Consider the following 15304-nt stretch of genomic DNA (forward strand, 5'->3'; position numbering starts at 1 on the left):
CTCACTGGGCTTAGCACTTGGGGCAGTGGATCTTTTTTTCCCATTTTTTGGTAATTAACCCTTGCATCATCGCTCTCAGAGAAGACAAGTCTTTTTTCAGAGAGGGGAAGCTGAAGCACAGGTAGAGATGACCTTCTTTCCACCTTTCTCCAACCAAGTGTCTTTGAAAATCTGCTCTTTTAGCAGAGCAGATCTGTTGCTGGTGCACTGCACCGTGTTTACACCGTGACCCTTACCTGCTGGAAAAGGAAAGCCTCACTGTATGGAAATTTATCTGTGTCCCACTAGTTGTTGCCGGTGGGAAAAGCCCAGACTGAGCAGCCATGTTTTCCTCCATCCCCTGTGCTCCCAGTCTGTCCTCCTGGAGCCTGCTCCTGGGAGGCAGTGAGGCTGAAGGAACCGTGAGCTTCCTCCCACAGATGATGCTCATAATTCAGTCCCCGTGGTAAGTTCTTTGGGGAGCAGCTGGGAGTTTCTGTGAACTCCCGTACTAGCCTGGGACATCAAGGATGAAATGCTCCAAGTGGGCTTTGGGTTTAAGTTGTTGGAGTTTGAGGTTTATCAGATCAACCAGGGCTGTTCTGAGATTAGAGGGAAGCGATGGGCTTCCCCAGACACCTGCAACCAAACCTTTGCTGGGGTGGAGGTGTGCATGGGCTGGAGGAAGCAACTGGCTGTTGCTCTATGGACTCTCCCTGGATGGTCCAACTCGTTCAGAGATTTTGTTCGCGCGGCGGCGGCGGTTTCGTTACTCTGCAGTTTCAGTGGGAAAAGCCCGGTGAAGCAAGGGGGAGCTTTCTGATTTGCATACCACAAGCCATGCCTTCAGGTATTAAGAAAAACAAGCCACAGGATTTAATCTTCATTAATGCACGCTGACGTAGGGCTGAGTAGTTGGATGGGAAACCGAAAGGCTTTGACTGCCGAGGTGTAACCGTAGTCGGCTCCCCAGGACGGCTCGTGGTAGCCCCCCCACGCACTCCCTGGGAGCCCCGCCGCAGCCTTCCCTCTCGCTATTAAATTCAGGGCCTCTTCCCAATGCATCATCTCCCTGGATGTATCCAATTAAGGCCTGTTGACAGCCCAGAGCAGACTCATACCCTTAGGATTGGAGGCATGTGTACATCTTCATATAGGGAAGGACAACAACTGGGTGTCTGGCTGGCTCGCTGGCACTGCGGTGTGGGAAGCTGAGCAGCTTGGAGAGGGAAAAGGAGCCAGGGAGAGAGAGATTTGCACCCCCAATTATCCTTGCATGTGGAAACGCTGTGTGATGAGGCTTGCGTGTGGTTTACACAGCGTGTTTACATGGTCCATAACCCTAAACAAAGCTGAAAAGCATGACTTTAACTCTGGAAATAAAAGCGCTGGAAACCCCTGGTTTTCTGCACATGAGAAAGTTTTGTTCTTTAAACACACAGATGTTTTTAAATTAAAAATCACTCTTTTGACCTTTCCTGAATGTGATCATGTGGTCAGAGCTGACATTAACCACTGCACGGCTGTTTGCTTCAGCCGCAGGCGAAGCTTAGCGAGCAATCTTCAGAGCTCGTGGTAGCACCTGCCTTGTCTCACATCTCTTGGAAGCCACTGCCGTGCCCCGGGTGCGCTTGGGGCAGTTCAGGGGAGGTGGCGTTAGGTACAGGGATATGTAGGGTCTACTTCTACCATGCTGGAAACGAAAGCATTGTGGGTTTCGCCTCCTTGATAGCTGAAAAAGGCATGACAATTTTTTTCCTATTTGTCTTTCTTCCGATCAGAAATGTTGCCCAAGTGCTTCTAAGCATCTCTGGCCACCTCAGCCAGTGCGTTATTCTGATGGAGAACTCCCCATTGAGCTGAAGTTCTTTAGGGACTTGTTGTCATTGCTTTTGGGCTTTCTCTAACTAGCTGCGTGCTTTCTTTGTCCAAGCAAATTTACAGGACCAGCTTTGGGAAGGGAGGAGGGGATGTTACAAGCCCAATCCTGCTTTGCCTTGCAGGACTGCCAAACCAGCAGAACTACAATGAGTCCACTGAGTCGGATCCACTAATACCGTAATAAAACTATATTTAAGATCCTCCTAAAGCGTGGTGCACATTCTACCTTTGACAGTTTGATTTCCTGATGCCAGCTGCTCCCAAATGAAACGCTGCAGTCAAAAGAAAAAAAAAAAAAAACGAAAAAAACCCTTTTGCTCTACTCATCAGGGGTAAAAGCTTATGGGATGGGATTGTTTTCCTTTGCCGCAGCACCCCCACGGCCAGCCTTGGCCCGCAGTTATATGCAAGCTTTGCTGTAGCGGACCTAGCTGGTTCAAGTTAGAGACAGGCAGTTCGGGAACCCGAGTGTGCAGCCAACAATAATGTTCTGGCTACTGTATTTGTTTAACCTCGCTCTCCAGTGGATGGATATACAGTCTGTTAAAGCACTTATCAGTCTATAATGCCTTCACACTTTTGTGAGCAGCAATGTGGAAGTTGTAGACAGGAGCTTTTGCTGCGGATTGAAAATGTCTTTCAGCTTTAATGAGGCTGCTGTTTGCAAAGCGGAAGGTATAAGGTCTTGTTTGAGCACAGTTTCTTTATGCTATCTGTCTAGCGGGTTGCATTTGGCCGCTGTCTCTACCGGTAGATGTATTTGTGAACTTGAACATAATAGCAGAATACAATTCAGGGCTAATTCTAAGAATTATGCCTCCTAGGTGAGATCCTGGCAGTGCTGGGGAGGACGATGCTGTTGTTTGAGAGCAGCATCTTTATGTCCTACTGCTATGTTGAAGAAACAGCAAACCTCTGGCATGAATAAACGGGAGCGCATGGCAAAGTGCTCGGTTATGCTTTCATGTGCTTCACGTGAGACTGTGTTCTGCGTTGCGGTGTGCTTGGAGCTATTGCCTGCTTTTGCACCCTGTCAGCGTGCATTACTGAATGCAAAAGAAGCAGGGGCACATACAAATTGCGCTCATGAGCTCCAAATACTGGTGTTTACTTGCAGGCTTGTGTGAAAGTTGACTTGAAAAATCCCATTAGCGCAATTATTTCTTCTTTTTCTCATTCTTTTTCTGTAGTTTCTGGCCCTGGCTCAACTGATGTCTTTGGGGTGATCCTTTGAACCATGCAAAAATCATCTGGTTAGGGTTTTGTTGTAAAATCAAAACACCGTATTGTTTTTTCCACTGGTCCAGCTAGCATCCTAGCTATTTTGATTACACCTGGCTGGATGTCAAAGCCGACATGGGTTTGGGATAGGGCCAGTCAGAACTGATTTACAGTTTTTTCAGGTATACCTTGTGAAGTTTATGGCTTTATGTGATTTTGATTTGAACTCACCGGTTTTAAATGAAGTTTGCTTTGAATCTGGAGATAACAGAAATTCAAAGGAAAGCTCAAAGAATGCAGGTCTGCATGATTTAAAAATTGAAATATATTGTTCATAGAGACTCTTTGGGAGTGAAATAACTGCATTTTTCGAGAAGGCTAAAGTTAATAACATACATTGAATACACATGCAATCTGGGCCATCATCTAATGGAAATCCCTGTAGCTCCTATTCGCTTTCCTGAAACTAAACCTACTTCTGTGACAAAACAAAATAGCCCTTGCATCTGCCACTCATTCCTGAGTCACAGCCCTGTGTTACATCCAAAGCTCTGCCCAAGGAAATTTCCCTTTGGAAATGAACACTATCATTTTTATTGTAAAGTAGAGGAATTTATCATCATGTCACGTTGCAAACGGACTATTGATGCCGTGTCATGTCGGCTGCGGTGTTTTCATACATATAAAGGTCACTTTCCAACTACTAAAAAATCCAGCCAAGCCTTCAGCTGAAAACTGGGGCTCTGTGCTAAGAAAGCTGTAGTAACATGCTAATTGAATACTAAGTCTGCAAGGTCCGGACACCGTCGGCTGCTCCAGATTCAAAGGGGACCCTGGAGCTGTGCTGAGACTGGAAATAGCAACCGGCAACAGGGCTTTATTTCGTCCTGCAGGAACGTAATCTGCTTCCCAATCCCACAGCCAAATCCTGTTCTTCATTACACGGGTAAAATTGACGGATGAGATTTCCTCTTACTTCTGAGCCAACTGAATCTGGGAGTAATATAGCATCAGTGTGTTACCCCAGGAGTTTTATCAGCTTCCAGTTGATAAAGCGTTTCTGTTGATCACCTGCCTGCATGCCTTTGTCCTGGAGCAGGGCATGCTGCAGTTTTTCATCTTTCGCCACTAGACCTTTAAGTACCCCAATGAAACCAGGCAAAAGCAGGCAAAGAGCACGAAACTTCGTGAAACTGTGTTATCAGACACAGAGGACAAGGAGAGGTTTGGAGTGGAAGCTGCAGTTCGTGAACATCAGAGGTAAGGGAAAGTTGCTGCTGAGGAAGAAGCAGCAGATGAGAAGGTAAGAAGGCTGTTGAAAGAGGGAGGACACAGCTTTCTCTCATCATCTTATGCTTATAACCTATGCTACTGAATCTCAGATTCGGTTTTGGTTTTTGGTTTTGATTTTACAACAACAGGCTATTTTAAACTCACTGTTAGCATGCAAAAAAATTTAATATATGCACCAGTTTGAAAAAAGTAACTTGGAATGCTTTCCTTAAGTTTTAGAGGCCAACCTGAAATGACCGAGTGCTGACTTTCATAGTTGGGCAGACAACTGTTGACTCAAATCTTCTGATGGGACAAACCCAGAACACTAGTAAAGAGACTAGTCCTAAGCATTTCTGACCAGAACCCAGAAGAAAACCCAGAGCAAAATTTCTGACGTCCCTTGAGTTAGGCCAGTTTGTGTACAATTTCCATCTGAGCTCTGTGGGCTCGTGAGGTTTGAAATGGTCATAGAAATTGGCTGATTTTTGAGGTGTTTGTTGTAACCCAAATGGTGGCCTTTTTAATGGTTCAGTGCTCACTAATGTGGGCAATTTCATTTTTTCTGTAACTCCAACCCAATTCCCAGCCTAAATGAGAAGAACAGTGCAACAGCTTTCAGAACAGATTGGAGGTCTGTGCTGCAGTCGGCAAACTGGGTGGTGTCCATGTGGCAGTCAAGCTGCCTTATAATATTGGGCAATAAACGAGCGGGAACCTTTCTGATATTTAGCAACTGCACCATAGTTTCTCATCCTTGGGTAAGATTAACCTTAGGTCTGCAAGAACAATAACATATTTAAGAATAAAAGGTCTGGGTGACTGCCAGCCCCCATGTCTGGCAATGGAGAGAGAAAGTTTTCATCTGTAAGGGATGTGTTAAAATGCTGCTTATGGCATGGTTGGGATTCTCTGGCATGTGTTGAGTTAAACATAAATAACATACTGCAGAGCAGTCGGCTAAAAATTGTAGATTAATTAGGTTTCATTATTATGGTTGAAATCTGTTCTTTAGCTGGATCTTCAAACAACAGAACGTGTCCTGTTTGTGCCTCCACGGGTTTCCTATCAGTCCCTGAGTCTTTCCGTGCACTTGCACAACCTCACTCAGGATGTTGTGCTCTCCACAAACAGATGGTACTGTGGGTTTCACCAGTAGATCCTGTTCCTGCTTGTTCTGTGGTTGCTGTTTTGCAAATGGGACAGGGTATAGCCCCTTTCGTCCCAGAAACTCACAGCATCGTCTGTCTCGGGGCAGAAGCGGCAGCAGTGCAGGCCCCAGGAAAAAGGAGGGAGGGAGAGGCAGCAGCCTCGCGTTTGGGGCACGAGAACCACTTCCACCCTTCTCCTCCGGAAGGCGGTTGCTCCCTGCTGCCCGATGGACCAGCGCTTGCGGTGGCCCTTCGCAGCCATATTTAGCTTGAAGACGTGGTCTGGAGGAAGCCCTGCCATGGGACGGCAGATGGGATTTGGGGAGCAGACAGATCTGCGCGCTGGAGATTTGCTCTGTTTACAGCCGCCCGTGGGCATGCAGACAGGCACGTCCGCTCCAACCGCGGCGTCAGCCATATGCCAGAGCTGAGTAGGGCAGCATCCTAGTTTAAATAGCAGCTTTGCCTGTCTGCACTTAGAATTATTTTGATGTTACAATGTGAGAGATGAGAACCACCAGCGTATGCAAAGCCTGTGGTGTCTGGCTGTGCTTGCTCGATGGGAAGGCCAGAGTGGGATGGCATCTGTTTGTATTTAGCCCACTCCTTTGGGGAGGTATATCCTTCACATGTGTATGTGCTTGTTTGTCCCTTCTCTTTGTAACATCTGAGCACCTTTTTGTGGCTAATGGCTTTTACCCTCAAGATACCCACCCGTGTGACGTGGGGGAATATCATCCTCGTCTTACGGAGGGGGACCTCAGGCCTGGAGGAGCCAAGGGCTGCCCGGAAGGTTGTGACGGGGCCGTGCCCTGGGCACAGTCAGGTTGAGACCTCGTCCAGTGCCCACTCCCCAGGATCAGTGATCCTTAACCTGTAGTTCGTCTGCAACAGGAGCCCATCCACACAACTGAACATTGCCTGAAGTCATGGGGTGGCTGGGAATTGTTCACAAGGGTGCCTTCCAAAATCTGCTCTTCAGCAAATTTTCCTGTATTACTTTGAAGGAAAACGTTATGGGGAAATGGAGTTGATTGCGATAGTAAATGCGTTTTAGATGTGGCACTGAACTAAGCGCTCCCAATATATCACTTTTCCCTTTCTGCTGACACATTCCTCGGTCCTCTTGAGTAAGAGAAGGAAAACAGGAGAGGCGGTTTGAAGAACATGTTGTCCCTGTGATTGACAAGAGGTTGTATAAATCAGTCAAAGGGAATCCTCCAGGCATTCCCTCTTGTGGGAAGATCCCACAGTGCTCTCTGGCCTTGTTCGTTCTGTCTCTCGATGTTTGTGTACAGATTGTGTGGGTGGGAGATGAGCTGGATTAGAACCTCTGAGAGGAACAGACATCAGCTCTTTTAATTGAAAGCAGCTTCCTAGGGAGGGGTATGACATGGGCTTCCAGTAAGTAGTCACAAATAGTCCCTGAATACTTTGGAGCAGATACTAAGCTCCTGTGGATCCCAGTTGCTGTATGGGTCTGAGAACCTGGATGAGCCCCAGTGAGCGAAGGTTTGAGTCCTGTGTGATGCCGTCATTCTTCAAAGGAAATGCTTTAGTGTTTGGTAACACCCTGAAATGAAAAGTACATCTACCCCTTCTTCCCTCCACAGCTGTCAGGTGCTTTAGCTGCTGTTTTGCATCACTGTAGCAAACCGGAGGATGTTAGGAAACAATTTATTTCTCATAAGCGTGAATTCCTATGAATTTGTAGCCGTGAGGAGAGATGATGCTCTGTCTTCCAGGCCACTGGAACTTGTAGCTTAAAAGTGGTGGTACTGCAGTAATAAGTGCCTTCGTGCTGCTGCCATCTTCTAGGGATGCCTTCAAAGCAGAGGTGTGAAAGCCTCTCCCAGCAAATGGTTCTCAGACTTTGCAGTTGCGGTGTGACACTCAATAACTGGGTAGAATTGGAAAAGGTGATGTATTTACGACGTGCGTTAGAGCCTATTGAGATGGTGGAGGCTGTAGGTGATAAGGACTGTTTATCCAATGGGATTGTTATTACAAAATCTTAAAGAACTTTTTTGCCATTAGCTAAGGTTACTAGATAGCAGCTAGTGGAGAAGAGGCTCTTGTAGCCTCTCCTGACGTCGTGTCTGTTAGACTGTTCCCACACCTCTCAATTATACTTTTCTCCTAAAAGAACATTTTACCCCAGGACTGCTTTGAAACACTTGTCTGCGTAGCGATGGATCAGCCGCAGCGGGAGGAAGCTTATCTAACCTGTTCAAACCAGAGCAGTCTACCGAGCCTGCACACCTCAGCTGCACGTGTGTCAAACACAGGCTCTTTATGCAATGTTAAGATTTTTGCTAATATTCTCAGGCAGAAGCAGAAAGTGCTAGAGTTCACACACGCACACAAATCAAACAAGGCATTCGAAAGTTATCAGAGATTTCCAGCCCGCCTCAGCGGGGGTTTATTTTGGGTTTGATTCAAACTTCTGGTGAAGGTCTGGGTGATTTCTTAATACAGGTTTTCACTCATCCATTAAGTGGCACTTAAAACACACCAAACGTCAGTACTTTTCTTTCTTTCAGGCACCTTTTTGGACCAATAGAGCAGGAGGAGATGTACGAATAAGAACAAAATCATATAAAAGTAATGAGACCTTTGTTCATGTCAAAGAGCTCTCTGACCATATAAATTGCAGATGTGGGTAAGATAAATTCCCTAGCTGGAGAGGTATTAAAATAAAAACCATGCTCCCAACAAGAGACAGGCTGCTGAAAATGCAAGAAGGGAGAATTGCGAAATGGTACATGTCGAATTGCTGGCCTGGATTTCAAATGCCAAAGATAGTTTATGTAAAGCCTTGCTCTGCTGTAAAATGTAACACTATCCGCTGGCTAGCCTCAATGAAGCTTGGTCCCAGTTGTTTTAAAAAATAAATAAACTAAAAATCTTCTTCCAGCCCATTAAAGCTGATTTATGTTTTGCCCATAGATTCCTCTGTGCTGGTTCTTGAGGGACTCAGATTATAGAGGTGATTACCTCACTTTTAGCCAATCTGGTTTCTCATTCCCAGGCATCCCAGGCTCTCTTTGCATTGCCCAGGCTTTGCCTGCCAAGACCAAGAGGGCAGTTCCATGCGTAATTACCAAGTGGGCATAGGATTTTGAATGGTTAAAAACATCTCTGTTAATTCTCTTGTTTCACTTCAGAGTTTTCTTTTTGTTTTAATAATCAGGGAAATTGCTTATGAGAACAGTTTTACTGACAGCACATCACCACCTGATTGCTCAGTTCAGGCTCTGGTCTTGGAAGGAAATCTAGTAGTGTCCCCAGGAGTACGTGGCTCCAGTTAGCACCTAGCGCAGGTGCTCTGTGCGATCAGTCCTAGGCTCTCCTGTGGCTAGCACAGCTGCTGGAGGTGGTCTGGCCTCTTGGGTTACGGTCGCAGCTCCGTTGCCACTACCCCGTGTGCCCACAAGGAATTCCCTCTATCCCCACGCCTCTGGTAATGACAGTCACTGAGTTCACCACAGCGTGGTGAATCTTACCAGGTACCCTTCAGATGCTCCGAGAGCCTCAGCTGGAAGCATCCTTCTAATGCAGTTGTAGCCTTTTGCATGGTGGACATGTCCTTCCTCCTTCGTATTCGGGGAATGAAGGCTATGGTCATGCGTGTTCCTTTTTTGAAGCAGCTTCCCTGAGCAGTGTGGTTTCAGGGTAAATCCTACCATTTCTTGCAGCTTCCTTTTCACATCTTACATACTGACAGCACTGCAAGGCTCTCTGGTACTTAAGTTCAGGCATTTTCTTCTTTGAGCTTTTCATCCATGCCAGCACTTGGGATTCATCTACTTGTTCTTTACTGAAAAGAGCAGTGTGCTTATAATTCCACTGCAGCCTGCCATGGAAAGTGCTGTAGGTGTAGGAAGAAGGTGATTCCACTTGCAGAACCTAGTTGACAAAACAAGAAACTAGTTTGCTTAAATTGGGTTGTAGAGACAGGACTTTCCTGGCTACACTTGCTTCCAAGTTTACATGGCCATCTGTGGCTTCCCTGGGGTTACAGTAACGTGCAGGTTTAAGTAGGGCATTGCTTGAGTACTGTGGAGAGCGTCTGCAGGCTGTCTGTGCTGTGAGTTGGTACGCTCAGAAACCATCGTCACTTTGACTCCAGTGGGAAGAGTCGCGGTCCGTTTGGGTAGGAGCAAAGTTGTTCTGAATGCTGTCAAAGACCTCGTACCAAAGGAAACTGTTGGCTGCCATCCAGCTGCTGCGAGTCTTTAGCTCCTTTTCATGTTTCAGTTTTTCTTACTGAGGTGGAGGACCTGGAAACTTAACTTTTGAATGCTCTCATGGTATTTAGAAACATCATTATTGTGTATTATTTTATTCTGGCAGTGCACCTGGACTTTTTTCCCCGCTTTAAACAGTCATAATCCTTCCTTACTGTCCTCTCCGTCTGTTTTGGTGTTTCTTTTTTCTCCTGCAGATGTGTCGAACTAAGGTAATTGACTTGAATGATGGTGTCTCTCAGTATGCCTGGTATCCCTGCACGGCCAACTTCCAGTACTCCCACATGACACAGACCGTTTTCTGGCTGAAGGTAGGAAGTGCACATGTCATTCAGAAGTCTCCTCTTTGCCTGCCTGTACAAACTATCTCCAACAGGCAAAATATCATGGGACAGCCTTCCCAGGGCCAAGCTGCTCCTTTCTTTGAAGTGCATTTAATGCAAAATAGCAAAACAAAGTCTCTGAGCACTGTCTAGAGAGTCAGTGGTGAAGTCCCCTCCTGTGACAAGGCTATTGAATTTCTGAGAGCTTACAGCCTCCAGCTGCGGGGCTGTTTGACTCGAGTTTATCTAGTTTGTGTAGGAGAGATTGGAAGGGAAGACTTCTGTGTGACCTGGGATGGGAATTGTTATTTTAAAAGTCCTGCACTGACGCTGGGGGTTTTTTAAGGCCCACCACACTTCTCCACCTCAGCCTTTGTGGGGCTTTTGTTTTCCCAGGCTTATTTTTCCCAGCCTATGGTGGCTGCGGCAGTCCTAGTTCACTTGGTCACTGATGGGACCTATTACCTGGATCAGAAGCAGGAGACCATTGGTGTGCAGCTGTTTGACACCAAAGAGCAAAGCCATGATCTTGGTAAGATTGTGTTTTATTCAACTCCCTCTTTATTTCTTGCTTAATCTGTTGGTACCCCCATTCACAAACTGACCAATACTCCTGCTCGGTTTTTCCAGGAGCAGACAAAAAAAGTGCTTGCTTAATGCTCCAAGACCTGACTTTGACTAGACTTTGTTGAAAATGATGTATCATTTTATGCAGACATTTCTCCGTGCATGTTCCCAATGTTTTCGGAAGTGATTAGTTCCTCGTTAGTCACTAAAATAAGCCCTATTTCAATGCTTCACGCCCAGCACCTCCCTGGAGAGACATTGACAGTGATACAGATGAACTGCTGGTAGTAGGGAGTGAGGCACCTGCACCAGCTGGTGCAGCGAACGCTTCTGCTTCGCAAGGTGCAGTTGGGCAGATCTCTAGTCCTGCTTGCAGGGAGGTTTCCACAGCTATTTAATGGCCAAAATTTTTCATGTGAAGTATTTCAGCTTTGATGAAGGTCTAACTCCAGGGCCCTTGTGGGCTGCTTGCACGGCCTCAAGCAGATGTGCCTGACAGAGGCTGTGGACCTGCCTGTTGTGTTGAAGTCCCAGGACAGAGCGTTTTTGTCTCTACCTTGGGCAGAGGTCTCAACCTGGGAAAGTTGTGTCTGGTGAATCGATTCTGGCTGCATTTACAGTCCAGGACCAAAGACCTCGCCCTAGCTCCCAACTCCGTGTCAGGGTAGGACTTGCATAATCCCTTTCCAGCTGTCCCCTGCCCTTTTTCCCACTGGGAATAAAGCTGGCCGTGTCATCCAGTTTTTAAGGAAACATAACCACCCCACCCCCCCCAGCTTTCTGGTTTACCATAACTTTGCAATTTTGACAAGCTGAAACACAAATGAACTTCCTACTAGTGATGAGAAGGAGAAGGGACACACAAGTGACACATGTTGGATGACTGTCCAGGGCAATATATAATTTGGTGGGGCGTGGAGGAAAAGGAAGAAAGTATGTGTGGTGTCTGTTGTCTGAGAACAAACTGAAATTCTTAGCAATTTGTGCAGGTTGAGTCAGGATAGCTCCCAGTTTGCCAGAGCCCCTGGATTAGTCTTACTCTCCTCCTTTCGCAAAACAGTAGCACATAGCTCTTTCCCTCTGAGAAATAAAAGATGGAGACACAAGCATGCCAACAAATACTTAATGCGACATTTTATAGAGACAGACAGACAGATTGTGAGAGAAAGAGAACAAGAAAAAGGAGCAAAGAGGAAGCCGAGGGTTAGGTTTTGAAATCCTCGATGAAGTTGCAACACGAGTTTGGCATGGCTCAGACTGACGCCTGGAGATCTTCACAGCTGAAATGCTGACTCCATCATGGAAAAGCCCCTCTGACCTTTTCAGAAGAGGCTGGCCTGGAGCAGAGGAGAGGTGGAGGTAGGCTACCCAGCAGTTCTCACTCAGGCAGGGCTCCCAATCCCTGTATTATCTGAGATCTGGGTGCAGCATTAAGTCCTTTTCCTGGATATTGTATTTGATGTGTTGGAACTATCACCGTGGCAAGCTAGAAGCTGCAGCTGCGATGCAAACTTTGGCGTGCACTGGGTGCAGGATTGACTGCAGACGGTCAGCCAGCCTTAAGCAGAAGTCAGTGGCAAACTAAAAGTACGTCCAAAAGGAAGCAGCGATAATTTAAAGCTTGATCAGTCCTCAGTGTGCTAAAGACACTCCCATGAGCAAAATGCAGTCTGGCCAGAAGTGCAGTTTCCCACCTTGATGGGAGTACGTTTTTACCATGTGGACTCCCAGAAAATAATGAGAAGCTGCTTCTGAGTCTCAGGAGGAGATGGAGGGGTTGGGATGCCAAACACCGCAGCGCTGTTAGTTCAGAACGATTGTAGACACGGGGCTCAGCCGCTGGGTACTTTGCAAGGGCTGTCGAGGATTGAATAGGTGAATACAGAGCTACGGAAACAGGGACGAGCATGGAGACAGCTCTAACTCCCCTGCCATGGGCACCTGTGCTGCCTCGAGTGGTTTTTTGCTAAGGAAGGCAGGACAGTTTAATGAACCTGACCTCTTCAGCCCCGTTTACCTTGTCGGGGTCAGAAAGCATCAGCAACTGCAGTGCAGCTCTGAGGGTCTGTTTTGTTGTGGACACCACCTGAGTGCGAGGAATGAAATTGAAGTGAATAAACAGCCTCATACCATAAGGTCTTTCTTGGCTTTCCATCAGAGAAGGCAGAAACTTCCGAGGAATTTGGGAACCCGGGATTTTGAGTATTAACTGCACCTGTTTGTAAGTGAGAAACGTGCACCGTTCCACAAGGAGCTGATATCAAAAGACCTGTGGGAGGCAAGTAGACAGGGAGGTTATTTCAGGGTCAGGTAAAGACCAAAACAAAAAGAGGTTTCCTTTTTTATTTTATTTTTTTTATTACAGGAAGATTTTTTTCTTAAAGTAGAGAGTGGGAGATAGATGTTTAAAGAGAGTGGTCAGAAGTCTGTCTTAATTCACAGGAAATCACTTTCTAAGGAGAAAAATGAAAACTTTTTTTATTCCTTCCCTTTTGAGTCGAGAAACCTGAACTGGAAAAAATAATAATAATAGAAATCCCTGAGCCAGTTAAACATGCAAATAGAATTTATTTTATTTTCAAATTCGTAAGTGTGTCAGGGTAGCCAAATGGCCTGGGCCAAAGCCATTGCTGGGGGAGCTCCAGTGAAGCGAATGGAGCTGGAGCCAAGCTGATCCTCGGAGCGATGCCACGGAGCCGCCGAGGCAGAGCCTTGCAGTCAGTCGTCAGGCCGTGAATCTCAATTAATGAATTTTGAGGCCAGCCGACAGCTGTCTGTCCTTTGAGTTACCCCCGAGATGGATTTGGCCCGTGTGAATTCAGGTTGCATCTACTTTGAAGGTGAGAATTTCTTCCCAACTCTCACTGAGTGCCTTCTCTGCTGAAGAAAAGGGATTAAGAAGTCTCCTTGTCACCTCTCTGGTGCTTCTGTGCACCTTCACCTCTTGAGACGCTTTTATTTTCCTGAGACACAAATATTTTCTTCTGAAAGGAGGTCATCTGTAAAATCCTGAGTGGGTCCCTCACCCTTGTTTCTCTCTCCAGGATCATCTTTGCCCTTTTTAGCGAAGAGCAAGATACCCCAAACCTGAAAACCATCCAAAAAAAAGGGAAAAACTGGGCACATTTGGCATAGAACGCATGCAAAAAAATTTAAGTTTGAGTGCTAATGACATGCACAGCTACAAGCAAGCCACTGGTGCACTGCCGACGGTGCACAAAGCCACCCAGCCTGCCAGCACCATTCCGTGCGCGGTACAAAGGCTCCAACTGTCCCCTCAGACCGGTTTTACAATAGTGCGACTCCGCTTCCTCCGTGATGCTTGCTCCTGATTTAACAGAGCACAATAGAAATGTAGCTGTGGTGTAAAGAAACTGCTCTGAGAGCCTGCCGCGCTCACGGAGAGAATGGCAGCCTTTCTTCAGCTGTCTGGAGGGATATACTTCTCTGCTAAGCTCTCCGGAGCGATTTGGGAAGCCCCTCCAGGCAGCTTACCATAACTTTTCAGCTCTATAGGGCCGTTCCTATGGGTGAAATGCTTCTGAAGTGCCCACGGCTTTGGGAAGCGATTGTGTTAAGTCTGACCCTTCCTCTGATCTTGTCTCTCCTCTGGCAGGTGTCCACGTCCTGAGCTGCAGGAACAATCCCCTGATTATCCCCGTCATCCATGACCTCAGTCACCCTTTTTATCACACCCAGGCTGTCCTCATTAGCTTCAGCTCCCAGTTTGTGGCTATCTCCGGGGTGGCCCTGCGTTCCTTCCACAACTTCGACCCCATCACCATCAGCAGCTGCCAGCGAGGACAGACCTACAGCCCGGCGGAGCAGAGGTGAGCCTGTCAGCTTGCTTCCTTCTGCCTCGCCACCCACCGCCCCCCGCGCCGCCCGCCTGCGCCGGGGGTCAGGAGGAGGCAGGAGGGGCACAGCAGCTGAACCCTGCTGACCCTTTTGTGTCGCTGGTAAAAAACCGGCAGTGTTCTCATTGATCAGGATGGATGGGACATTTAACCCGCATGGGATACTGTTAGTGAATTATTTCCTCTTCCTTTCTCCTCCCACCTTTATCCCAAGCTTGGAATTGGGGCCAGTTAACTCTCCATACGTTCCCCAGTACGGCATCGTTTTCACCGCTCACATGCCAGCCTCCATCTAAACAGCTTTGTGCTGCTGAAGTGCCACAGGGACCTCCCACGGAAGCGGTCGCGCGGAGACAAAGTGATGCTTGTGCCCCGGCGGGGCCGGATCCTGCAAGGTGCTCGGCCCCATGCGGCGGGTGCTTGGCCACCAGCATTCGTGGTGCTTTTATGGCTGGGGAAGGGCCCTCAGTACCTCTCCGGATCAGGCCCACGTTTTGAAAAGCTCTGTGGGACCCCCCAGGATGAAAGGTTTATGGCTACCGTTTTATTCTTGTTGTTATTACAGACACATCAATAGATCACCACCAACCCCTCTCAGTCTCTGCTTTACAGCATCCCACAGAGATTGTGACCTTTCGTGGCCTCTGGTCCGGCAGCTTCATGGAGCCTTTCAGCGAAGCAGTGAAAAGAAGAGGGGAGAATTTAGCAAAACCCCTGAAAGAATCATTTTTTTTTTCCCCTTTGTGAATTCAAAGTTGTGAGCAGTCGTCATACCATAGCGGCAGCAATAGTAAAACAAGTTG

At 47.2% G+C, this 15304-nt stretch overlaps 1 protein-coding gene across 1 annotated transcript in view; it reads left to right on the top strand.

Moving 5' to 3' along the window:
• Positions 1-15304, top strand: part of PAPPA (pappalysin 1) — a 177764-nt gene that overhangs the window by 114404 nt on the left and 48056 nt on the right. Inside the window, exons 11-13 of the mRNA XM_059828870.1 lie at positions 9952-10065; positions 10474-10609; positions 14261-14474. Of these exons, the coding sequence (XP_059684853.1) occupies positions 9952-10065; positions 10474-10609; positions 14261-14474 (464 nt within the window). The remainder of the gene's footprint in view (positions 1-9951; positions 10066-10473; positions 10610-14260; positions 14475-15304) is intronic.

This window comes from Gavia stellata, chromosome 24, assembly GCF_030936135.1.
Source record: "Gavia stellata isolate bGavSte3 chromosome 24, bGavSte3.hap2, whole genome shotgun sequence".
Taxonomy (NCBI): domain Eukaryota; kingdom Metazoa; phylum Chordata; class Aves; order Gaviiformes; family Gaviidae; genus Gavia; species Gavia stellata.